The sequence below is a fragment of the Mycteria americana genome, chromosome 5 (assembly GCF_035582795.1).
Source record: "Mycteria americana isolate JAX WOST 10 ecotype Jacksonville Zoo and Gardens chromosome 5, USCA_MyAme_1.0, whole genome shotgun sequence".
In the NCBI taxonomy this organism is placed as follows: Eukaryota; Metazoa; Chordata; class Aves; order Ciconiiformes; family Ciconiidae; genus Mycteria; species Mycteria americana.
The window spans coordinates 3,823,807-3,849,814 of record NC_134369.1 but is presented as its reverse complement, the minus strand read 5'-3'; the positions used below and the strand labels follow the sequence as shown (position 1 = coordinate 3,849,814).

General features: G+C 46.0%; 2 protein-coding genes across 8 annotated transcripts in view; one reads left to right on the top strand and one right to left on the bottom strand.

The window, feature by feature from the left end:
• The first annotated feature begins 2,409 nt into the window (after positions 1–2,409).
• Positions 2,410–22,516, top strand: CCND1 (cyclin D1). Of its 2 annotated transcripts, none has more exons than XM_075501989.1 (7): positions 2,410–3,247; positions 3,351–3,461; positions 4,806–5,188; positions 6,943–7,158; positions 7,768–7,927; positions 13,383–13,531; positions 14,143–14,887. In XM_075501989.1, exons 3-7 carry the CDS (start codon positions 4,991–4,993, stop codon positions 14,164–14,166), a joined length of 747 nt encoding a protein of 248 aa, XP_075358104.1. In that variant the 5' UTR covers positions 2,410–3,247; positions 3,351–3,461; positions 4,806–4,990; the 3' UTR covers positions 14,167–14,887. The 2 variants fall into 2 exon arrangements, with proteins under 2 accessions (XP_075358104.1, XP_075358103.1); XM_075501988.1 differs by lacking the exon at positions 14,143–14,887 and adding an exon at positions 19,099–22,516 and having other exon boundaries at positions 2,423–3,247.
• LTO1 (LTO1 maturation factor of ABCE1) overlaps positions 7,858–26,008 on the bottom strand; it is a 32,641-nt gene continuing 14,490 nt past the window's right edge. The window contains exons 5-7 of one of the 6 annotated variants that reach the window (XR_012775825.1): positions 18,693–18,777; positions 12,422–12,477; positions 9,156–10,437 (exon numbers count right to left, since the gene is read on the bottom strand). Coding sequence is in view for 5 of the 6 variants with exons in the window: in XM_075501995.1 (XP_075358110.1) it covers positions 10,367–10,437; positions 12,422–12,477 (127 nt within the window). In the remaining variant the exon portion in view is untranslated. Of the gene's footprint in view, positions 12,478–18,692; positions 18,778–21,862; positions 25,993–26,008 lie in introns of those variants that run through there. The other 5 variants (XM_075501991.1, XM_075501995.1, XM_075501994.1 and 2 more) reach the window with 5 other exon arrangements.

Below are 26,008 nucleotides of genomic sequence, written 5' to 3'. Positions count from 1 at the left end.
CCCCCACCCCAAGCAAGTCATCACGTCAGCAATCTGCCCCGTTACAGCAACCCGACAGCTGCTGACTTCAGTGGGAGCAGAACTGAACCTATAATTACCATGAAACATCTCCCTGTGTTTTTTGTTTTGCAATATTGGTGAAAAGAGAGATGAAAAATAATAACACCGTGTTTCAAAAGCTACTACCAATACCCAGTTCAACAACAAAATTCTAACGGTATTCATAACGTGCCTTTAAATTGCCTTGCAATATTACACGGAGGAAGTGTCAGTTTGGGGAACGGAGAAAATGTTCCTTTTCTACCTTGTAAATCAAGTTTAAATACTCTATGTGGCTAAGACATGCTTTTTCATAGTTCACTAATCCATATCAAACACTGGCCTCTATGTTGGTCATTTTCATGCTGATGTATTACTAAAACGTACTGTCAACTGAGGATTCTGGATTAACAGCACGTACCAAAACAGAAACAGTAACTGCTGGTTTTAAAATAAAAATATTTTCCGCTGCAACATTTTCACTTTGAGGATGTTGGTGCATAAAGACATTGTCTATTCACCTTGATGTTGTCTGCCAGGCTTCCTTTGGTGCCCCTCCTTCCACCGGCTCATTTCTGGCATGGCCGAACATGAGGTTTCCCTTGATGCAGAAACAAACAAAACCAGTCCTTGCTTCCTTCCTTTTTCTTCCCCTGTCCTTAGCCCTTTTGCCTCCCTTCTCCACTTTCTTGCCTCCACTGTCCAGGCTAAACTTGGGCTAATTTCCATCAGCTCTGGAAGGTCGCTGTGGTCTGTCCCTGCCTGTCCGCTCCCACCAGCAATGCCTCCTCGCCTCAGGACACCCCGGCCGGCCGGCTGTCCCCTGCTCTGTGCCAGGCTCTCCCTCCCTCCCACCCAGGCTCGTGCCTCTCCCCAGCCTGGTGATGGATCTCCCACGGAAATCCTCTGTGAGCCTTGCTCCTTCAAATCCCTCCCTCCACAGGCCCCGTAGGGCGGCCCTGCATTTGGGCCGCTGATGTAGTCGGCACTAGATGGAAACGAGGGAGAGCTGCCCCACGGCCGGAGTTCAGGATCCACTTCTTCAGCGAGGCCTCGGAGGAGCATCTCGTCCATAAGCACTTGTGTCCGCCCAAGGGAGGCGGTTTGGGGACCTCTCGGATCCATCCGGAAGACGTGCGGCTTTGCACCAGGCCCCGTGGGCACACATCTCACAGGGAAAACATGGCAGGAGGCTGGGCCGCCGCGGGACCTGGGCCGGCCCCGGGCTGCTCTCCTCACCAGAGACCCACCAGAGCCCCCGGCACCCCGGGGACCTCATCACCTCTCTCCCGTCGGGCACCAAGGCCCCTCCTGCCTCGTCAGCAGGACATAATTACAGGCAGCGTGGAAGGAAAGCAGGTGACAGGCGGGAGAACCAGGGCGGAGGCGCCCAGGGTTTGAAGCCCCGGCCAGAGGGACGCCGCTCCCCCGGGACGCTGAGCTCCCAGAGGGACGCTGCTGCCCCCCGCCCGTTTGTGCCGGTTTAATCCGCTCCGGGCCGTTTCGCCCCCGCCAGAGCCGGGGAGGGCTGGGGGTCGCTTCCCCGCCGGTGCCCCCGCGGCAGAGCCGCTGCGCGACTCTTCGTAAGATTACGGCGGGCGGCGGCGGCGGCACGCGAGGAATGCGCGCGCCCGCGGAGGGGCCGCGCACGCGCAGCCGGCGGGGCGGGCCGGTTGCCCTTTGTCAGCGGGGCCGGCGCGGCGGCGGCGCGGGGCGGGATGACATCATGAGAAAGTGCCGGCCGGGAGCGGCGTCCCCGGCAGCGGGCGCCGCGGGGAGGGGAGGGAGGGGAGAGGCGAGGCGAGAGGCGAGGCGGGGAGGGGAGGGGAGGGGAGGGCGGGCAGGCAGGCAGGCAGGCAGGAAGGAAGCGCCGTCGGAAGCCCCCGGGGCGAGAGCGGCGGCGGGTGCAGCGCGCAGCCCGCCCCCGGGAGCGCCGCCGCGCAGGAGCGGCGGGGAGCGCCGCGGGCTGGGCGCGTTAGGCAGCGGGGCAGGAGGCGGCACGCCCGTTAAGCACGCACCCCGGGGCGGGCGGGCATCCCCGGGCTCCGGCCGGCGCTGCCCGGGGGCCGCTGCCCCGGGGGCCGTTGGGGGAGCCGGCAGCGCGGGGCAGGCCTGAGGGCGGCGCAGGCGGGGATCGGGCGCCGCCGCAGCCCCTTCCCGCTGCCGCCGCAGCCCCGCCGCCGGCGGGCAGGTAGCGGCGGGGGCGGGACCCCGGCGGCGGGGGCGGGCGGCGCCGCCCCCCGGCCCGGGCAGGTGCGGGGCCGGCCGGTGCGGCGGGCGGAGGCGGAGCCCGGAGCTGCCACCGGGGCGAGCCGGGGGGAGGCGGGGGCCGGGCCGGCGGCCGCGGCTCTCGCACTTCTGACCAGTCCCCTTTGTCTCGGCGGGACCGGGCGAGCCCCGCGCCGAGATCTGCCCGATCCGCCTGGTAACAGCCCGGCGCCCCCATTGGCTCGCGCTAATGGCCGCTTCCTGCGGCCGCGCCGCCCCGCGCCGCCCGCCGGGGGCTCCCCCCGGGCCCCGGGCCAGCGCCGCTCCCCGCCGCCGGCACCGCCCGCCCGCCGGGGAGCCCCGCGCCCCGCCGGGGAGCTTTTATGAATGAAACACCGGCCTCGTGCTGAAGGGGGGGGGGGGACCGAGCCCACCGCAGCCGGGAGGCACCGGGAGGGCGAGGATGGCGACGGCATGGCCCTGCGCGGGGCTGGCAGAGGGAGTCCGTGCGCCTGGGCAGGGCCGGGCGACTCGGGCGACGTGGCCAGGATCAAATGTTTGGAGGCAAAGCGCCGGCACCATCCTGGGGAGGAGAGGGGGCAGGGACTGGCTCCCCCAAGCGCTTTCCCTGCGCCCCCAAAGCAGCTGCTCCCTAGAAAGGTGTTGGGGGTGTGCAGGGAAGTCAATTAAATAGGGTCCCCCAGTTGTGCATCGCGGGCAGGCCGAATTCCAGTCTGGGAGTGCAGGCTCGTGGCGTGTTTCTTCATTAAAAATTAAAACCTCCCTGGCCAAGTGAAGTTGTGAAAACAGAAGTGCGCGTCCTGGGAGTGAAGCACAATAGACAGGCGGAGGGACGCAGGCAGGGGACGGCTTCCTCGCTGAGAAACCATCCAGATTCGCCTCACGGGCTGCGGCACGCAAGGGGAACTGAGATCCCCCGGGCCTCCGACATCCTCCTAACAGACGAAGACAAAATGGAGACAAATGGTCAAGCAAACCGGTAAACTAGGAAAGATGGGCAGATATTTCATGCAAAGAGATTACGTAAACACACAACTGTGCAACAACATGCCCTGTGATCTTTGGCACTGCTTTCCCCGCAGGTCATGCAGGAGAGATGCTATATGACTCCACGGCATGTCCTCCAGCGGCCATGAGGCCCTTCCGCTGCCCTGACGCCTGCTGGCGATGCTGCCGCGAGTGCTGTACCACCGGTAGGTATTCCTGCTATCGGTGCTGCGCCCAGGTGATGCTAAAGCACCGAGGCAGAGGTTGATCCCAGTGCTCAGGTTTTGAGGGGCGGGCAGGCAGAAGGCAGTGTGAACCCCAGTTTATGGCCTTCCCGCCTCTCCCCGCTCCACTTTGGTGCAGGACAAGTCGTTTCTCCCATGCAGGGGTGCATTGGCTTCGCCTCCGCTATTCTCCAGCGGGCCCCGAGCTCCCCTATCAGCCCCTCAAGAAGCGAGGAGTTTAAAAGAGACTCTTTAATTAGAAACAATGCAAAGCAAAGTGTTTTCAGGTACAGGCAGTTCAGCCGGGGAACGGGAGTTATTTACGGTGGGGCCCCACCGTTGCACGTCACGCGTGGACAGGCTGTCCTGGCGGCGTGGCGTGTGGGATGAGGCCCCGGCAGGCTCCGGCGGCTGCCGGCACCTCCCTCCCTCCCCTTCCCCCCCGATTCATCTCCCTTTAGGTGCTAGAGGAAGCTCTGGCCACCATTTTGCTGCTCTGCTGGGATATTTTTTCTGGGTGGCTGTGAGCGGTGGGGGTGGGGTGCCGAGTGCGGCCTGCCCGGCGTGCGCTGCCGCCAGCTGCGGTTCGGGTTAGCTGTCGCCCTGTCCCCTGCCACCTCCGTGCGCCTTTTGGGGGGTAAAACCTTTAAAGTGAAAGGAAAGACATAAAAAAAAAAAAAAAAGGGGGAAGAGAAGAAAAAGCACCGTCTTGGCTTGGCAGAAAGGGGGAGACCCCAATTCCTTTAAAATTTCTGGCGTGCAGCATGACCATCTAGGCTGGGAAAAAATAGGGCTGAGGAAGTGGGAGAAAGCTTTTCCCTTGGGATCAGCTACAAAGACCGGGAGTTCAGGTTGGGAGCACGCCGTTTGGAACGACAGATATCGCAGGTACGCATCGGTGATGGCAATAATGATAATAATAATTGATAACGAACAGCGACGCGCCGGTGCGGCCCTGTTCCCCCTCCCCGGCGCCCCCAGTAAAATAATACCAACCAAGTCTCCTTGTATTTATATCCCTGCGTGTCTGTGTGTGGCCTAGCCCCATTCATCATTTGGCTCCCACTGCAGAACTCGCTCCATTTTTAAAATTATGCATGATACACTGAAGAGACAATTTGGGTTTCCCCCACCTCTCCCTTGCCCTTGAAGAAAGCAAGCCCTTGTCTCATTTGCATTTGCATTAAACCCCTGCTCTCTATAAGCTAAGCAAAGGGGAAGGACTTGAAGCCTATGGGATGGCTTTAGGGCTCTGCCCCTTGCTTTTGGCTCTCTCTCTCTCTCTTTCTCATTCTCTCTCGTGCTTTGATCTCTGCTTAACAACAGTAACGTCACAGGGACTATACAGGAGAGTTTTGTTGGAAGTTAGAAAGTTTTGCAGCCTCCAGAGGGCTGTAGCGGCAGTAGCAGAAGCAGCATCCAAGGGACTCCTGGAAGGGGAAGAGAGAGAGCGAGCGAGCGACTGACTCAGTCCTGCTGCAGAAAACTGACTCGAGACGACGGAGGCAGACATGGAACATCAGCTGCTGTGCTGCGAGGTGGACACCATCCGACGAGCCTACCTAGATGCCAACCTCCTCAATGACAGGGTGCTGCAGACAATGCTGAAGGCGGAGGAGACCTGCTCGCCCTCCGTCTCCTACTTCAAGTGCGTGCAGAAAGAAATCTTGCCATATATGAGGAAAATAGTTGCCACTTGGATGTTGGAGGTTTGTATCTTTCGGGGATTTTCTTTGCAAACTTCGGCACCGAAATGAATTAAGCCGCAGAGCTGCTCCCCCATCTCCTGCCGCTCCCGGCCCCCCCCCCCCCCCCGGCCCCCCCGAAATAAGTTCCCCGGCGCGGCACACGTTGCTCTGGCCTCGGAGACGCCCGCGTGTAACGACGGGACGCGGGCCGGGGTTACGATCGCTGCCGCCGTTATTGCCGCTTCTTTATCCCCGCTGCAGCAGTCGGGTCCCGCCGCGGAGGGGCGGCGGACGACACCCCCCACCCCCCCCACCCCGGCACAGCGCGTCGGTGGTCGGGGGCTGCCCCGGCACCTTTTCCGGCCGTCGAGGCGAGGCGGTACCGGCGGCGGGGAGCGCGGAGAAGGGCCCGCTCGGCGGTACCCCCCGTCCTCCGCCCCGCCGGGAGCGGCCCCGGCTGCCGAGCCCCCGGCCGCGCGGTGCGGGGCCGCCGGGAAAGCCTGCCAGTTAATTTTTCCTGGGGATTTTATTTTAAATTAATATCCTTGTACACGTATGCAAGTGGCTGCCCGTGCCAGTATTATGCGCCATCTTTGTTCTTTTATTTGCAAAGCAAAAGTGTTTATTAATCGGGAGAAAAATTAAGAAAGTCCCGGGGAGCAAGCCAAGGGTGTGTGTTGCGGGGGGGAGCGGGGGAAGGGGGCCGGGGGAAGAAGGTCGGGGGCCGGGGGACCCCGCTGGGGTTGCGGGCAGGGGGACCGGCCGGAGGGGCTCCGGCGTTTCTTGGGGGAGTTGCAGGGTGAAAGTTTCTTTGTTCAGCGCGAAGAGAGGCTCGAGCTGTGGTCACCCCTCAAAGGCATGCTTGTGCTGCGGCGGCGATCTGCAAGGTCGCCTGGGAAAAGCGAGTTGGAAAGGGCCTCGTCCCTGGCGGGACACGTCTGGGGGGGCTCCCAGCGGGAGCCCCAGGAGCTGGGCTACATTTTCATGCCTTTTCGGAAGCCCTGGGCGCCCGCGATGTATTTTTAATTAATTTTTGAAAGCGCAGCGCCCTGCCTCGCTCAGGGAAATGTCGCGCCCGGCTGTGCTGCAGGGCGAGAGAGGGAGGCGGTGAATTTCACTTCGGGGGGCCTCCCCGGAGCCCCCCAGCAGGACCATCGGCACGGGGCTCGGTAAAGGACCCCCGCCGCTTCATTTTCAACCTTTTTTGAGAGCTCGAAGAATTTTTTTTATATTTTTAAATATTTTTTGAAAAGATGACGTCTGGGGAAATGAGGCTGGACGCCACCTTTGTGTCTCGACCAGAGAGAGGAATCGGCAGCACAACGGCAAATTAGATGAAAAAATAAAAGCGAAATAAATAAATCCGGGGGCAAGCCCGGCTCTGCACCCCATTCCCAGACACGGGGGCTCGCATTTTTCTCCGCTTTCCTTTTTCTTTCCTTTTTTAAAATTTCTTGTAGGGGCTGGAAAGATGGGGACAGACCTCCTCTCTTCGATCTCCCCCCCCCGCCCCCCCTTTTTTTTTACCATGAATCGCCTGCGGATTTCTAACGCCACATTTCTCCTCACTTTGTCACTCGTGACTTTCATTTTCTTTGATGCCTCTGTTTTTCCCTTATTTATCCGTTTCCCCCAAGTGCCTTTTCCCCCTCGTCTCCTTCAACCTTGCCCTGCAAAGCCCGGGGGTGGGGGGGTGGGGAAGACGAGGGCAGTGGGACAAGCCTGGCTTTCGCCTGTATCAAATTATTCTTCAACGATCTCTCTCCTTCTTGCAGGTTTGCGAGGAGCAGAAGTGCGAAGAGGAAGTTTTCCCCTTGGCTATGAATTATTTGGACAGATTTTTGTCGTTTGAACCCCTCAAGAAAAGCCGATTGCAATTGCTCGGAGCTACCTGCATGTTTGTGGCTTCAAAAATGAAGGAAACTATTCCTCTGACCGCAGAAAAACTGTGCATTTATACAGATAACTCCATTAGACCCGACGAATTACTGGTAATTTCACGTTTAATCACCTCAGGAAAAAAAAAAACCAAAAAAACACCCAAACCAAAACCGCCGGTTAGCGAGCCCCCCGACACCAAGCAGGCGGGAGGGGGCTGCCTCCCCGCCGGCGGGGGTGCCGGCGGCAGGCGGGAGCCGCTCCCCGCGGCCGCAGGAGCTGTAGCCCCGGCGGCGGCCCGGGAGGGGAGCGGGCGCGGGCCCGGGGCCGTGCCGGGCGGCAGTCAGTCCATCCGTCCGTCCGTCCGTCCGTCCATCCCCCGCTTCCCGGCCGCGGCCCTCGGGCTGCCCCGGCCGGACCCGCCGCCACCGCGCGGCTGGGCGCGGCGCGGGCGCCCCCTGGCGGCCCCGCGGGGGGGCTGCGGCGGGCGCTTCCCGGCGGGGGGCGGCCCGGCGCCCTCCGGCCCCCGCCCGAGCCGGGGCTCCGCCGCGGGAGGACTCCCGCCCCCACCCCCCCCGGTCGGGGAAGCGGGCTCGGCTGAGAGCTGACTCGCCCAGCTGCGGATACGGCCCGTCCGACCGTGTGTGAGCGGAGCTAACCACATTTTCCCTCTTCTCCTTCCTCTTCTCTTCTTCCCCCTTCCCTCCCTCTTGTCTTTGCAGCAAATGGAGCTGCTTCTGGTGAATAAGCTGAAATGGAATCTGGCTGCAATGACCCCCCACGATTTCATTGAACATTTCCTTACTAAAATGCCTCTGGCAGAGGACACCAAGCAGATCATCCGTAAACATGCTCAGACTTTTGTGGCTCTGTGCGCTACAGGTATGAGCCCTGCACGTTAAGCAAAGCGTGTTGCTCCCCTACACGCGCCTACCCCCTGGCTTGTAAAGCTTCCCGTAGCTGTGGTCTAAAGCGAGCTCCCAGAGCTGTGGGGAGGTAGCTTAAGCCCCGATTATTGCCCCTTGTTGTTTGCAGAAGGTGGATTACTTTGCAGAGGTAAGTTTTCTTCAGAAGATCTTTCGCTTCTGAGTTGAGTGTGTGGTGTTGTCAGGGAGGGAAAAGTACCCCCCTCTTTGTAGCTTAGCCGTGGAGTCGCAGCTCAGCGTGGCACGATTTCTTCACCTCTGTACACCGGGTTTTGTGTGGGGGCTGCAAAAGGCTTACTGCCCGTATGGGGAATCCCTCCCCGTGTGGATTCATTCTTAAGACAGTTTTTAAAGGCCGAGGGAGATTCTGCTTGTGAATAGCTCTGCGTGGGGGTTTTAAAACTTCCCTCTTCAAGTTGCCTCTTCCCCCCTCCTCGGTGGCTGGTGGATTGGAGGAGGGCCACGCGGCACAGAGGCTTTCCTGGCACAGGACCGAGCCGCTGCCATCTGCACCCTTCTGACCACGTGCTGTGCTGAAGCCATGTGCAGGGCCGGCCTCCAAAGACGCCGACTGTTCGCTAGGCCAGGTTTGCAGAGGCCTGATCTTTGGTTTCAAGGGCACCGTGCGTGCGCGCGCGCTGGTTCTTTGAAGTTCCATGTTTGCGTGTGGACTGTGTGTATGCATTTGTACATGTACCGGCTTTACCCCCTGAACCCTAGCAAGTGGGAAGGAAAAAAAGTTTTAGAAGAGCCTTTCTGTTCTCCAGATCTCGCTGTTCCCACAGGACAGAGTGGAGGAGCAGGGACAAAAGAAGTTCTAGAAGGAAGACACTCTGTTTAAACAAAATGTGTTCAGCGCGTTTTCTTTTAGTATGGCGAGACCAATCCAGGAATGGCAAAAGAATAAGGAAGAAAAAGCAGCCAAAGCAAATGTTCTTTTGCAGTAGCACGTAAAGAGGAATGCCAGACACTCTGTTGACACTGATAAAAACTTAGTGTAAAGGAGATACAGTGGTTTAGTAAATGTTAATATTCAGTAACAGTTGTGCTAAAAAGAGAGATCAAGCCTGCATTTGGACTTGAGAAGAGGTATCCACACTTGAAAACCTCAGTGGGATGTGTGTGGTCAATGGCACAAATTAATGTTGTGTAGTTTATTTTCCAGAGATGGATTTGGTATAAAAAGATTGACGAAAGATTGCAGGCACTCAGAAGAAAAATTTTATTGCACAGAATCGGCCCTACTGCAAGGCCTAAAGATAGAACGACCAAGCCATAAAAGAGAAATTTGCTCTTCATCTTGGGCCTCACATCAGCATAACGGGCAGCTCGTAAGTTAGATTGCCTGGAATAATGCTCGGTGTTCGGAGCGCTACAACCTTCAAACAGCCTTCAGACTACCTGCAGCAACATTTTGGGAAAATCAGACGTAACTCTCCGTGCCAGATTCTGCCAGATAAGGCTGCTGCGACTCCGAATGCGTGATTTGCTAAGTTTGAAGCTTCCTCGGCTGTTAGCTAAAAAGACCAGCTACCCGGCCTCCCCTTTGGATATGGGGATGTTTAACCTAGGTTGTTGTGTTGGCAATGACAGGGATGAAAACAAGAGTAGTTCAAAGGTTGGAGACTTGCTAAGAGTCCAGTACTTTGATCTACTGTCGGTGTTGTTACGTTTCTTTTAGGAAGCACATCCAGAGCCTTTATTTAACACTGCTACATGCCACAGCTGGAGAATGGATCAGTAAATGAGAACCATGTTCTGGGAGTTTTCCTTAGCTTTCAAAAAAACGGTACTGAGCTCACCAGAACTGGGGCCCTCTTCAGCTCCCTACTGAAGTTGGGAGGGAGTATTGCCTGGGGAAGGAGCGCTCAGGAAGGCTGCCACTAGGCTCGATATTTTTATTGTTATTATTGGATGTCAGGATTTTCTCTACCTCTTGCTTTCCTCATGACTCCTTTGTTGGCTAGTGAAGATCACATGTGGCTTAAGTAGCATCTGGACTTTGCTTTGCTGTTGCTGGGTTGTGTTGTATTTCCCCTTGCCAAAATGAACCTAGGTGGACTGCAAATGCGTTGTGCTGCCTGGATGCTGTGGGGCCCAATCCAAAGTCCACTGGAAATACTGACACTCGCTTAAGTGGCCTCAGGGGCAAGTGCAGTATATCCTTTGCTTGAAGTACAGCCTGTGTCCTTTACTGTAAAGGAGGGTCTCCTAAGAAAAGGCAGCAAAATAGTGCCTGCTTAGAAAATAAAATCTCCTCCAGTTGGCTTAACAAGGTGGAGACTGTGGAAGTGTTTGTAGATGAGTGTGTATGTGTTTGCTCCAGAAAGAGAAGGTTACACTGCAAGGTGAAGTTGAGGGGAATTCCTTCTAAGCTCCCTCTTCAGTTGTCTGGCTAGTAGAAGTGGAGTTGTTTGATTTGGTTTAGTTTTGAAAAATCCATTTTCACCAAAGGATGTCTTTGTGCTGTGGTAGGTTCGGGAGAAAAAGAAAAAAAAATTACCAGGGGTTGTTTGAAGTTAACACATAATTGAGCTTAATGAATGGGGCTTTGGCATGGCCGAGCAAGGCAGGGAGAGCTCAAAAGGAAGCAGGCCTCTTTTGGCCCAAGTTAAGACCAGTGTTGAGGGAGAACTGCAGCTCTATACAAGCATAACAATGAATAGCAACAAATATTGGAGCTTCAGCATTTCATTATGTTCCTCTGGTTATCAAAACATACCAGGCTCCTTTTATATTATTATTATTGCTATTATTGTTGTTGCTTTCCTCCTCTCGGATGGAGAAAGAAAGATCCCCCTTTGAAACAAGCGTGTTACAATTCTCCTATTCTCTGGCCTTTATAAAATTCGGAGTCTCAAGGTATGTGACCAGTTGGAACCTGTTGCATCTTGCAGCAAGTGATTTATGTTCGCAGTTTTGATTTGCCTCAATGAAAAGATTTTCATTCATAGCCCCCAGCTCTCCAGACGGATGGAATTGCTGCTCCATTTAAAAAGGAAAAGGGGTGACTCGCCTTGTTAGGAATTTTTTTTAAAGCGCTGCAGCGCCTATATGCCTGCTTTGTCCTCCCTTCAGGGTGGCTGGCATTCTTCTCTCTCCTCCCCCTCCTCTCTCTCTCTCCCTCTCTCTCTCTCTCTCTCTTTTTAACAACGCTGAAGTTGTTTATTCTTTTTGGATGAAGTCTCAGATAGGCTACTGGGGATGTGTGCTTCAATTGATGGGGCCCCCTACCCCATTGTGGCTGTGTCAGGTCTAATTCATCTCACCGAAGCCCCCTTGTTCCTGAGCGCTCAATAGCGCAAGATGAGGCGATGGAGGCTGACAATGATGCCACACTCTTCACTTGGGGGCATCCAATTACAGGCGAGAGGGGCCCCCTGATTAATATGCTGAAATTAGTGGCCTCTGCCACAAATAATTCCTTGTTGAGTCGCAACAAAAAGGCAGTCCATGCTGCTTGTCTGGAGTGGTTATAGGGACAGACACAAACTGGTCATTTAAACTTCATTATCACTTTTCCACCTTGGAAAGAATGAGGGTGTGACTATGAATTCATGTTCTTGTTTACTGCTCCATTTAAAAGAAGAACGCAAATATTAATCCCAAACGTGATCCTGTCAGGACAGACTCATTAAACTGACACACTTTGGTCATGTTCTGTTTGTGGAGCTCAGTAAATAGTGTCGCAAACGCGCTGCCACCGTACCCCTCTGAGCAACCCAATCTTGGTGGAATTCATGCTTGCCTGCTGAAATCCCTCATTTCTGAAGCCTACCTGCAACTGCATATCAGTATTTCAGTTAGGGGACTGGCTTTGGAATGTGTATAGTGTCAATAAGCAGTCTGGACTACTTTGATTTTGGGGAATGACAGAAGCTTGCTAGAAGGTGGGGTGTATTTATATCTGCCCGGAAATGGGCAGATTAGGAGAAGGGGATAAACTAAATTTATTTTAAGCACGGTAATATAAATGAGATTACTTTAGATCAAGCTTGCCTTTTCGCTGGCAGTGCATCACAAAAGTTTGGCCACAATTCATCTTACCAGTTTAATTTTGAAGATTCATAGAATGCTGGGCAAAATGCCCCTTTGAAGGTGGGTGTTGGTCAGGGCTACAATGGAGTGTCAGAGGTATATGAATAGATTCAGAGAGAGGACTTTCATAGAGTCCCAAAGTCTTTAGTTTCACTGGTAAAACATTTACACAAAAGTTATTTTATCATAATAAAGGAGATGCATGATTTAATACTTAAACTGTTCCACTGAGCCCTCTAAGCTGTCCATTCCTTTGATTTCATTCAAGGGTTTGACAGATGGTTTATATTTTTTCAACCCAGAGGAAGCTGTATTCTGATAAAAGCTGAAGGAATGTATCTCAGGTTCTTGTGTATAATGTGGCATTTCCCTTTCTTCCTCACAAAATTAGACGTTTACTTGTGCCACTTACTTCCTTTGTTTCTGATTCTCCTCCAAGGTGTACACTGCCACGGATCAAACACATTCCTGTTCAGCAGAAAGAGTCTCGGCATTAAAATGTGGATTATTCTTATTAAAAAACCCCAACAAAACAAAACAAAAACCAAACCAAAAACATGCTAAATGGCAGAGATAGCCCCTTAAGGAATCATGGGAGTGGCTTTGTGGAGAGACCTACAGCAATGCAGTCTGGAAGGGGGCCCAGCCTCTTGTCAGCATGGTGTCACATCAGAATGTAACTGATTGTCCGCCAATTCTTGGGACCCCCGTCACTTAGTTATGCCACATTTACATTAAATCCCTGTTGCCAGGATGGATGGCAGCCACTGACAAGAGACTAGGTTGAGACAAAGCATTTTTAAGATGAAACCTTAATTTAAATATGGATTATCTGCCTCCTGACAGGGTTAAGCAGTCTTTCTCTTTCTTTCTTTTTGTTGATGTTGTTCATTAAAGCTGTATTCCTGCAAACGTCAGTGCAAATGTTTCTGCTTTAAAGGGCCCGAGGACTCCTTTAATATCAGAGTGCACCTTGGATCTGATAACGCGAAACACTTAAGAATGTGAACAGGTTTTCTCAGATGTATAGTGCCATTGACCCAGTGAGCAAAGTATTTTAACATTTGAAGAATGGGGGGGGGGCCTTATGATAAAAATACCCCGAAGTGATGAATGGCCCCCCAGGCTTAGCGCTAGGAAGGGCTACTCACTGAAGTACGGTTGCTCATGTGGATGAGTGTTTACAGGTTGGGACCTGTAACAGTTTCGAGCAGGAGGCACCTTTCTGCTCACAATTTTCCCTACCTATTCGGATGCAAGAGTTGGCAGCTGAAGCCATGCTGGTAGAAGAGTGTATGTGTATGGGCAGGCTTCTCCTAAAGCAATCATTTCAGTCTTTTTTTTTTTTTTCTCTCTCTTCTTTCTTTATACAGATATTAAATTTATTTCAAACCCACCTTCCATGATCGCAGCTGGCAGTGTGGTAGCAGCTGTGCAAGGCCTGCATCTGGGGAACACTAACACTTTCCTCTCCTATCAATGCCTCACACATTTCCTATCACAAGTTATCAAATGTGATCCGGTAAGTGACTCTCTCTCGGTTGATCTCCTGCCTTAGAGTTTAAGAATGAATGCCTGCTTACTGCATAGTAGCTAATCTGACAGTAAATCTTGATAAAAGTCAAACCTCAGAGTGGGGTTTTTGAACATGTTCTCTTGTGTCCGTCCTAGTTATTTAGTTAGCTGTTGTTATATCCATTAATAATCTGTGATTGTGCTGCTGCAGCTCACTGATAGGAACGCCACATCCAGCTCTAATGTTTGTAAGAGAGGCGTATCTGACAAAGCAAAGGAAACCCTGCATCGATTTAGGACGTTGCAGAGTCTGTGTTTGGTTGTAGGTAATTAAACCAGGAGTCGATGTAAAACAAAACTTTGAAAGTAAGACGAGGAAATAGTTACTGAGACCTAGTGGTATCTCTGACCTTATCTTTGACCATTCTTGAGGCCTTTTATTGTGCCAAGTGGTGTGAAAAAGCCCTTCTTAAAAGAGTTCTAATGATCTAATTTGGTTTATTACGTGCTAGACCTGCACAGTAGCTGGTATTGAATTCCTTTTTGGAACAAATGCTTGTCCCACGACTTTCTGACAAGGTAGATGGTCCTCACAGGACTCTTCATTTTGCCCTGCAGCTTCCAGGAGATGCACATCAGTAACTAGTGAGCAATAAACCTTTCATGAGTGAATGGGCCAGGAAGGGAGCCTACAAGGAAGACCTAAAGTCAATGATCCATGTCATAATGGTGTGTGAAGTTGGGGCAGAGTTGAGCTTTGTTTTGTAACAATGTGGAAGACCAATAAATAGATGCTTTAAAAAGGTTCTTGTGAGGTCTCCAAGTGCTGGACAATGAGTCAAATAAAGACAACTCTGTGGTTAGCGGCAGAATCTTTGAGATGCTGTTAAATTATTTTACATGTTAATAATTTAAATACATAGAGAACTGTACTAGTCCAGACACTGCAAAACTAGGTTTGCATAATTGGACTTTGTTGACAGGACTGAGTGATTTCTGGAAAGTCGAATGCATCATAACTAATTATTCACAAAAGAATATTTTACTTTTGATGGACTAGGTGAAACAATTGCTGACAAATACAATATCTCAGCTTATTACTTTGATCACCTTAACAATGCCTCGGTATTGAGCACGTTATTTTTGCCATTTATATTACTGCAGCTAAAGTAATATGGATCCAGTGCTGAAATGTTAAATACTATAAGAACTTCAAATGCTGAAATAAAATGCTGCTCAGTTTGGTATGTACGTGTAATGCTTTTAGTCAGTTTGTGAACAATGTAGATATTTCAGTGTATGGTTGGCCACTATCCAGTGCGAGATATTTGAAGCAGGTACTGAGGAAAAATAGTAGGCTTGCTATCTGTTCTGACAGTATCTGACTCAAACAAAAACATTATTTAATAATTCCTCATACAAAGCATTGAAGTAGATTCTCTCACATCTTGCAGAACAACAGCATGTCCTTATGTGACTTGACTTAGTTGATGACAGAGCTCTTTTAAAAGAAAAAAGAAGTAGTTTTAGCAAGAAGGAGAATCCTTGCTTATTTCTTTTTTATTGTCCAGAGTCATTGCAAGGCCACAATCTGTATGACCTGAACTTAAAGTTAAGAGCTTTAAAAGGAAGTAGTTCCCCACCAGCTTTCATTGCTAAGTATATTCATGTGTTAGAGCAGCTAGAGTTAGAGAAGTAAGGTTTTTGTATAGGTTGCTACAGAAAATAAACATCATAAAATTATACCTATGTATTTGTATACTGTTGTGTTTGTAATGGAATAAGGGAGCAGCATTTTTCACTACTGTTGCTTTGAGTAGAGAAAACTGCTTGGTTTCATACATAGCATGATTCCCCTGCATGGAGAATTTCCCGTAAGATGTGCCTATGTGATCCACGGTATCAAATGCTATTCCTATTACCTTATTTCACTAGCATGGATATGAAGTCTGTTACTCCACAGTGATGGTTCCCCTTGTCAGACCACACAAATGAATATGCTTTATCTTGGATTGTCTTGAAATATTAAGAGCATGCATTATAACATGGCTAACATTCTCCCTGATTATCTATTAGCTAGAGCAGCTGGTCTGTTGGATTTCAGGTTATATAATTACACTTTTTTACCTTTAGTCTCAAAGAAAGCTGAATCTAAAGTAAAATGAGTATCACCTGATTGGAATTCCTTTATTGTTCATGTTTACGTTGGTAGGAGTCCAATTTCCCATTTTGCCTTTGATCAGGGGTAATTAGAAGTCAGATAATCATAATTAGAAGTCTTGGGCTGTCTTCCATCATTCTATTCTTGACCCCATCATCCAAACAGATTGAATTTTACCTGACATTCATTTCCAGGCCAGAAATTTGCTAAACTAGATTAGGTTGGGTTTCCATGCTGTCTGTTAGTACATTGGAATTCATCTCCTGCCTGCCCCTACTCAGAAGCACCTTCAAACATGTGCTTGTTATCCGGAACGGGTCAGGCAGTAACAAAGGATTTCCAAGCAGTTTCTTTTTTGTTGTTGTTTGTTTCCTTTAGTATCTGACCCTGGAGTCTGATCATGTCTTCTGTGTGTGTTAAAGGTATTTGACCACATCAGTTAAGCTAGCAAGTCTTTTTTTTTTTTTTTTTTTTTTTTTCACTGAGGAGCTTAATTAATCCAGGAAGGGTTTATGACCTTGAACAAACTGTGGGCATTGAAAATTTGGGTAGCGAAGCAGAAAAGTTGTTGGGAGAAGTTACCAGAGTAATGCACAAGTTTTGTATTTGGTTTTCAGTGTTGAGAAGTACTGAGAACGAAAAAAGCTTTGGTGAGGTTGTTTGCAGTGAATGTTATATTTTGCAGTTATTTTTGCTAGCTCTAATACATTCCTGCAGACAAACTATTCATCTAATAGTCATCTGAATACGAAATTATTTGAACGAAAATGCCTAAAACATGAAAAAAATACTGTTCATTCAACTGTAGCTTAAGACACAGTCTGTTCATAATAAATTGTAAAGATTATGTTTTAAAAAAATACAGTTACAACATGCTGTACTCTGAGAATCTCACAGGAAAAAAAATTTCTGTGGTCAAAAATTACCTTTAAATTATATAGTTCTATGTAATTATTCATGACTGGACTCCAGAGGGAGAAGAATAGGTATTTATAGAAATTCTTTTCAATGGTTTTAGTTTTCAGAGCTCAAACATGCTATATGCAAATGGTAGGATTAAAAAAAAAAGAAACACAAAAAACCCACCAAACAATCCCCCCCCCCCCCCAAAAAAAAGGCAAGCAGAGTTTGTTTTGCTCTGAAAATAAATTGGCTTTCCATTTTGAAGACTGAACATGCTACATTGTTAAAATAGAAGTATCCTCAAAAGTGCCTGGATTTGTAAAACCGAAAATAACCTAAACCTGTACTCATGTACTACTCTTTTAATGTATCTAATTCCAAGTGTGACTGAGGTACATGGTACAGGACGTGCAAGTAGAAGCCTTACAGTCATGATTGATCCGTCATATCTTGGGAAGGGGTGAAAGGACTTCACAGAGATCTTATTGTGAAGGCCAGAGGTATGTAGGAGCCAAAGGCATGATGACTTTAGGATATGAGGCGTTTCTTTTTGTCATTTAAAACGCTGTGTGTCTCTGTCAAGAGGAAATATTACACTAGGGTTTAAACCAGAAAAGGTCATAGGTTATGTGTTTTCAGTGAGCTGTAACTGATGGTCTGATCTGCTTAGAGGTAGGATTAACCTCCCTCTCTCTCAGAAAGGACTTGCAGAGAATTGTTTGCTTGGGTTTCTAATCTTATTTTACCCCAAATGCCATGTGCCCTTATTGGTGGCAGAGGAGATTCTTGTGGTAGTGGAATCAGTGAAAAGCTGGTAGATCACACAAGAAGCCTCTGAATGAAGGCAGAATTGAAACTGGGAAATAAAGAAAACAGCAGGCAGGTCACCCTCTCAGGAAAACAACATTCATTCTCAGTCATGCACATCCTAACACTTTTGACGGCAATTTATCATGGAAGACTGGGTTCACCGCAAGGGCTAACGCATGTCATAGGTTAAATCAGAAAAGGCAATACTGAAAGGAAACTTCAAAGTCCTTAATACACAGAGTTAAATATATTGGGGAAAAGCTTACGATGTTTGTTATAAAGATGTGAGTAAACAGCACGCTGGAGGAATTTTGGCAAAATGTAGTGTGATTGTTTTGCCTATTTAAGGCACCATTTCTGTGTCCTTGCAATGGATGTACATGTCTCTGAAGAACACAACCATAACTTGCAGAAAGTCAGGCAGGTTGAGCTCACAGGCCTTCTCCAATTCTAATTGCTGTGGATCGATAAGTAGAATTGGATATATCTACTCATGGTATGGTTTAATGGCTGGGGGAAGCTACCGTTCCCCACCATAGACGTGATGCTGCTTGGTGCTTTACGCTTTTAATTCACACCGAAGTCTGTGCAAGCGGTGAGGCCCTTGCGCACGCTCCTAAACACTCAGTAGGATTCTGTGCGCATTCAGCTCTGAGAAAATGCTTTTGAAGCAAAGGAAAGAGATCTCACCCTGACTGAGATTTCAAGGTGGATGTGGTAGCAAACTGAAAGTGCGGTAGCAAACTGAAAGTTCGGCAGCACTTGTAATGCATGGTTGCAAAGGTGTTTAGTGGTGCTTCTGAAGGATCTCTCCATTTTGGGGTCAGTCTGGTGCACTTTTCTGTTCAGATGCTTTCTGAGTTAGAAATCAGTTAGCTAACTTGAGCTGCCCACTGCTGGACATAGCAGCAGTTGGCAGGCAACTTTGGGCATGTACATCTAAATATATATACGGCACTTCTATCTGAGAACTTTGTATTATTGGAACTCAGCCTGGGAAAATCACTGTTTATGACCATCACTTCTAGTAGACTGTACTGCTGAAGTGTTTCTGTGTTAAAAGTAGAAATCACTACAGCATCAGCAATACTTGGACCAACCAGCCCAGTTTCATGTCTTTGCAACTCCACTCATTTAATTTTGATTGATTCACACTGCTGTCCAGTCAGACTGTTCCTATTTTTCAAAAGGTATAAAGGACAGTGAGGTAAAAGATAGGATGAATGGACTTTCACAGAACTGCTGAAGTGTTAAGAGCCCGGGCAGAAAAGTAGTAGTGCAAGCTACATCTTACTGTGTCAGGGTCCTGCCCAGGTTAGTTACACCTGTCATTGTAGTGGAGAGTTCATCATACTCAGTCGTAGACCTATGGGCTGAGACTAACAACAAAATGGGAGTCATGGTTTGTCCAGAGGACCATGTATGGAGATGCTCACCTAGGCCATTAAATAGAAGATGGTAAGAGTTAGTTGCTGAAGTCTGGATCCAGGCTAGCATCCTGCAGAAAATGGGGCAGCTCTTCAATCCGTTCACTATTCAGTGTTTCTCTTGCTCTTCCCACACTCCTTTCGGTATGCTGCCCTCCCAGATAACTTGATTATATTTCTCTTGCTTTTTCAAGAAATGGTATTTGGCCTGTGTTCTTACTGTTTTTCTAAAGGACCCTGCGTCTTTTTCTCCTTTCATTTAATCTTCTCTAGGATTGTTTACGAGCCTGCCAAGAACAGATTGAATCCCTCCTTGAATCCAGTCTACGTCAGGCACAGCAGCACAACGTATCTTCAGAAACAAAGACTGTAGAGGATGAAGCAGACCTTTCCTGCACACCTACTGATGTGCGAGATGTGAACATTTAAGAGGACTTCTTCTAATGGGTTTGCTTGGCGAGAAAAGCAGACAAAGAAAGGGCATCTGAGAAGGAATCAGCATCAGGATCTCCCCCCCAGAAACCCTTTTCTCCAGGACATTTTTATACCAGAAGGGAAAACCAGTCTTGTTATATTTTTTCTTGCTCTGTCTCCCTTCCATCTGTGACTTCAAACAAACAAATAAACAAAAAATACCCCAAAAACTGTCTTAAAAAAAAGAAAAAAATAGTATTTGCATTACCCCCAGGGGTTTGTGCTACAAAAATAGAGGATTTTATACAATAATAATCAACTAGTTTTTATATTAAAGTGTTCTTGTCTGTATGTTGTAAAAATAGGCATTAACACACAAAATGTCTCCAGGGGAGGTATTAGATTTGATTTCTTACATATACAACCAACCAACCAACCAACCATTTTTAAAGTAGAAGAGGGTTTTTTTTTTTTAGATAGTAAATGAAATATTCTTTTTTTTTTCTTTAAAAAGCATAGCTTTAACGCAGTTCTAGGCTTTTCTGTATCTTGCTTGCTTATGCATTTAGTCACTTTATAATTCATCTGTAAATGTTTATTTTATTTCCTTAGGTTCTTTTTATCCTCTTCACCTTATAAATGGTTAACGTAACCCATAAGTTAGTGTATGTTAGTATGCAGCATTATTATATGTTAATCTTTTTTTGTGCCTGTGGATTGCCTGTGCATAAGGCATTTGTAGGGTTCCAGCTTAGCATTGTTGGGAAAGGCCAATGTACTACTCATACGATACTCTATTATAAAGAGAAACCGAAATAGTGACATAATATATTATATTTTTGTAATCTTCATATTTTTGTAGTTACCTGTGTAAAATGCTGGTCTGACCCCACAGATATTCAGCCTAATTATGGTCAGGTTCAATCCACAGTTTAGTCTTTTTTTTTTGTTTGTTTGTAATATTCTAAAACCATTCCATTCAAAGCACTTTCAGTCCATTAGATATAGGAAATACATTCTTTTATTGTGTGGGAATTTTTTTTTAATGGAATGGTTTGGAAATATATAAGTGCTTGTTCGCAAACTTGGAATTGCAAAGCAAGTGCATTTAACTATGGTGTTAGAGGAGAGGTGGTTTTTTTTTTTCCGAAGGTTGTGTTCCAGTGAGAGAAATTGCATTCACAAATTGCCAGGATATCTTCCTATCCTTTTCTATAGAAAAGTTGAAGTTTAGAAATCCTTTGGTGCCAACTCATCTTTATAAATTAGGGGCCTTAAAGGTTCACATATAGGACACATAGTTTAAGGATTGTCGCTAGATGTTTTACAACTGAAGGTTTTTAAACACTAAAATATATAATTTATAGTTAAGGCTAAAAAGAATATTTATTGCAGAGGATGTTCGTAAGGCCAGTATGATTTGTAAAATAATGCAATCGCCCCTTTTTAAAAAAAAAAAATCTTTCTACCCTTGATGTTGCAGTTTTAACACAGCTTATTAAAGAAAAAAGGACACGCTTCAAAGAACAAACCCGAAACAAAGCAGTCTATTTGGCCCCTTCTATACATTTTTCAAAAGCAGTCTAACCATGAAAACGCCATAGTTAATAGATATGAAAATTGGAGTACTTGAAAGAAGTTCTTATTCCAGTATATGCCCCATTTTTTTATTTAGCTACAAATAGAAAATTTGCACATCTTGGCTATGTATCTTTTTATTATTATTTTAGAAAGTAGCTGAAGGGACGTGGACATAGCTGTTGAAGTTGATGCTCGAGGAGAATGTGATGGTGAAATGTATGTGAGAAAACTGCCGCTAAGGTGTTGATTGTAAAAAAACAAAACAACAAAAAAACAACAAAAAAAGGAAAAAAGAAAAAAAAATTAAAATTAAAAAAAGAAAAAGAGAAAAGAAAAGGAGTGGATGCTCCATTTTTATTGAGCTGCTATGGATAAATTCCCAGCATGGTTTGAAAAAAAAAAAATTAACATTGCTTTTCTGTATCTTTGTCATTGTGTTTTGCTGCTATTTTGTGGATCAGTTTTTTTTTTTTGTTATACAATGTCATATACTGCCATGTTATAGGTTTTAATTTTCTCATAGAAAATTATATTATTGACATCATTTTTTTGTAGATTTTTTATGTGATCAATTTTTACTTAATGTGATTACTGCTCTATTCCAAAAAGGTTCCTGTTTCACAATACCTCATACTTCAGTTAACCGTGTCTAGACCAGGTTTTAATGTTCGTACACAGTGCCTCATAGTTCTACTGCAAACGGAAATGCATCGAACGTTATTCTGAATGGGTCTCGCGATTTGCAACTAGGTTGCATTAATTTAAAAACAGCAGACATTTCAGAAGATCAAGTAATGTCAGTTTTTTTGTTGTTATGCATTTTATAAAGCTGGATTCTTTGTCTGATCTGGGGTTTATTATCATAGTAGTTTTAAGCTGTGTTATTAGCCACATTGATATATGAAAGGTGCATTATAATATAACTCTTGTATGCCACATGATGTGGCTTCCCATCAGTTGGGACACATCATTTGGTATGATAGGTTATCTTCTGGAACTCTAAGTATTTTGTGTGTTTAATCTGTTATGATATACTAGGGGGTTTTTTTTTGTTTTGTTTGTTTTTTTTTTTTTAATTATAGCATAATGCTAATTTAAAAAGCCTGTAAATCTCATAAATAAGCCAGCTAACAGAGTTGTATGCTGAAGAATAATCTAGCTGTTGCCTGTATGCTGCTAAACCAAAACAGAATTAGAACTCATTTTGAGGCAAATGCAGTTAAGATCCTACATAGTGCATAAATAAAGCATTGCAATGCTACTAGCAGTCGCAGGACCCAGGAGGACTGGATACATTCTGTCCAAATTTCAGGAACATTTCTTACTGCTTACCTCATAAAACACTTCTGTTTGTGGCATCTCTGTGTCCCTGAACCAAACATGATTATTGAGTTAGTGCTTGTTGGTTATATTATGTGTTACACTGAGTGGCAGTGTGTACTGCAAATTTCTTTAAAAATATTGTATGTACTAAAAGGCCAAATCCAGATTAAGTGGGTTCATGTGCCAACAGAGATGCTTTATTTGTCACATTATTATAACAATCTGTAGTAAGCAAGCAATTCAGATTTGTACATTTTTATATTGTACTTCTTGGCATCACTGGTCTGAAATGCACATTTTCACCAACAGACCTGTAACAGACAAGTTTCCAGCAAAAAAACTAAAGTCTAGAAATAAAATTGGTAAAACCCAACGTCCACTTGTTGTCGTCTTTTTTTTTTTTTTTTTTTAGTATTGCCTTCATGAATGCTGAATGGCAGTAAATACCTGATGCAGCGAGTAAACCACATGACATTTTCTGGTTTTGACTCTGTGCTTTAATAGTTGCAATGCTGAAAACCTTTTGTCATTATTTTAGGAAACAGTAGGCGTTTTTAGCAAGGGGTAGGTGACTGCCTGCCACAGTAACGTGCATTTTTAAAAAAACAAAATTTTTTTTGATGAAGACTTCCTTTTAAACATCTGAGGTAATTACTCAGAGTAAAACACCATTTGGTGGGTCTTTTCAATAAAAGGTAAAATAAAGTAGGCGTTGGATGGTACAGAATGCTTGTGTGTATCTATCAGTGTAAGGTTTTGTGTCCTAGAATACCTTTACAGAAGAGAGTTTGGTTTAAAAGCAGTAAGGTTAACCTGCCTTCAGTTCCTTCCCTTCCCCTCATACACAGCTTTTGCATCTTACTATTGTATCACTAAGATAATAAGGAATAAAGCAGAAAAAAAAAAGCCTATTAAAAATATGTAAAAAAGAACTGGACCTAGAAGGACAGAAATTATATATGATTATATATATATATATGATTATAAAGTAAAATGAGGAAAAAATGATAACCTGTGTCCCAGTTCACATTCCAAAGTATCTCTGAAACTGGGGATGCACATTATCAATTATTTCCAGAGCTGACCACAGCAGAAACAGCTTTTTTTTAGTGGAGGTGGTCAAGCTTCTAACCTATGTATTTGACTATTTACCCTATGAAAATATTTCTGCCTTAAAAAAATAAAACCCCCCAATCTACATAAAACGTCAAGTGCTTGTCTCTCCTGTCGCAAATTAGAAATCTAGTATCTGCCTCCTGAGTTTCTCGGTGACTAAAGTTGACATTACAAGTGATTCTATGCAGTAAGTACAGCAAAGGAAATGGAAAATGAAACTCCCAAGTTAACACCCAACATGTTAATTATACTCTAGTGCAAAGTAACGTTTGTCTTAGTGCAGTTACCAATAGACGGGAAGCCATCTGCATCAGAAGAATCCCAGCTGAGCCTGTATTAGTTTGTCAGTTTCCCAGTCATTTCAGACAGAAACCTGACCCACGTGGCCTACTGTAAAATCATAGATCAGGTAGGTAAAGTAATATCGGTACATAGTGTGATCTCTCATTTTTTCCATTCGAAATGGGGAGCTCCTCAATATGGTCAAGTTACGCTGGTAGGCCATCAAAGAAGGTTTGCATAGCAGTGAAAGATCTAAACTACATTCACAGTGACTTTAAACACAGACCAAGCCAAAGCTTAAATTGGACTCGGTCAAAAAAGACTCATTTTTTCCACACAGATCTTCTATCAGTTTTCTGCAAAATTTCAGCATATTTTAAAGAAAAAAGAGGAAAAAAAAAAAAGACTCACTTTTGTATCACTGATGGCTAACCCCTGTGATTTTAAATGTTTGAAATGTTGACTGTAGATATACTTAGGAAATCTTGATTTGGGACAAAAACCTTTTTGCTGATAAAAAAATAAAATTATTCAGTGAGAAATTTAAACCTGCATTTTGTTGAACGTTAAGTGAGTTTTGCCTTTCCTATCTGTTTTATAAACTCTATTAAACCGACTGAAGTGTTCTGTGACTTAAGTAGGTTTAAGCCCACATAGTCAGCTGTGTTATTTACATTTTCCTTCTCTCAAACATCATCTCTAATGCAGACTACTAAATTTGAATGTTGGGTGAACTATGCCAGTATTACTCACATTGCAAAGGGCAGAAAGACAAGAATGTAGCAAGAAAAACAATTTACTATAGGCTGTAAAAAATATGCATGTTCAGCTAGGCTATGCTGTAGCTTATTAAAGGGAAAAATACTGTATTTTCTTACATCAGATTGAGATGTGTACACAGAAAAACCTCTAAAAGACCTCCAAAAAAACCTCCTCAATTCTCTTGCTGAATTCAGACTTATTGACAAGCTTGCACCTTTTATGAACAATTAAATTCACATACTCTTTAGTAAAGAACAAACAAGAGCTCTTAAATGTAAAAACTCGGAATCCCCTTACATTCAAGCGTATCTGGCATTTTAAGTGATAGAAAACTCCAGAAGATAGAGGAGAAAGTGAAGCTTGGAGCTATTATTTCAAAGGAGTCACAGGAATGACCCAGGCATGTGGGCTAGATACTCTTGATAAAGATTCCTGGCAACGTCATTGAAAAGCTACAATGGGACAAAGGCAGTAAAGCTATAAATGATGGCATTTTAATGAATTCCTGCCAGCATCATTTTATGGGAAATGTAGCTCTTCAGACAAACATGGGATTTTTACAATCCTACAAATATAATTGATAATAGTAATTGCATTGGCATGGCAAACAGATTCCCATCTAGCTTTTGACTGAGTTCCACAAAATATTCCAATCTGATGAGAAAGGGATTGCAAATTAGCCAACTGGATTGCACTGATAATGTGAGCCTTGCCAGACTTCTGATTTTGTTCTTTAAGGTCAAGGAGTACAAATTTAGGAGGAAGGCAGAAGTTACCCTTTTTTTTCTTTAATGTGATAGACATTAAAGAAGGAAAACAGAAATGGTTTCTTGGTGATCCCATTAGCATCTGCAGAGCCGTACACTTAGATCTGTCCTACTTTTTGCCCGTGTGAAGACTATGTATTAAAAAGTCTCATATTTCGGGGAAGTCACTAAATATTTATAGCCATCATTTTCCTGAGCACTCTTACCTGAAGAGGGAACTACTGGCAGAAAGACTGTGTGCTCTCAGCAAATCAGGAATAAGGCACACAGGCAGCATCTTCACTCTGCGTGGGCCCTGCTGATGCAGGAGCACCACCCACAGTGTGTGGGCAACAGATCTGCTCCTGAGGTACACACCACCACTTCTACTGAACTCCTGAAGCTGTTTTTAATGTGGTCTTCAGAGCATCAGTTCCTTCACAGAACAGCCCCAGGTTTTTAGGGAGCAGTCACTGCCATACACAGACCAACACAACAACAGTTCTACTTTTCTCCAGTTGCCTCTCTGGACACAGGAGGCTGTGTTTAATAGCTGCTAGAGGTCTTCTCTCTTATACAGTAGGAAAAACAAAATCCATCTGTGTGGATTTCATCTCTCTTCTCATTTTAATTATGGCTTATGTTACTTTTCTTATTTATGATAATACCCTTGAAGAAATACAATAATTAGTGTTTATTTCAGATAAAAAACCCATGTAGTGATCCATCTCAAAACCAGAATACCAGTCTGTCCACTCACTTGAAGACTGCAGTAGAAAATTATATTCCCATCATATTCAAAAGATATGCTAATGGACAGTCACAGTACAATCTTCTCTGTTAACATGTCCATCAAGGGGTGAAGCCTACCTGAAAGCCAAAGACTGCCCAGCCAAATGAGACCTTGACTACATCTGCTCAGCTCTGACTAATCTGGCATGAACTGGAAAACAAAGAAG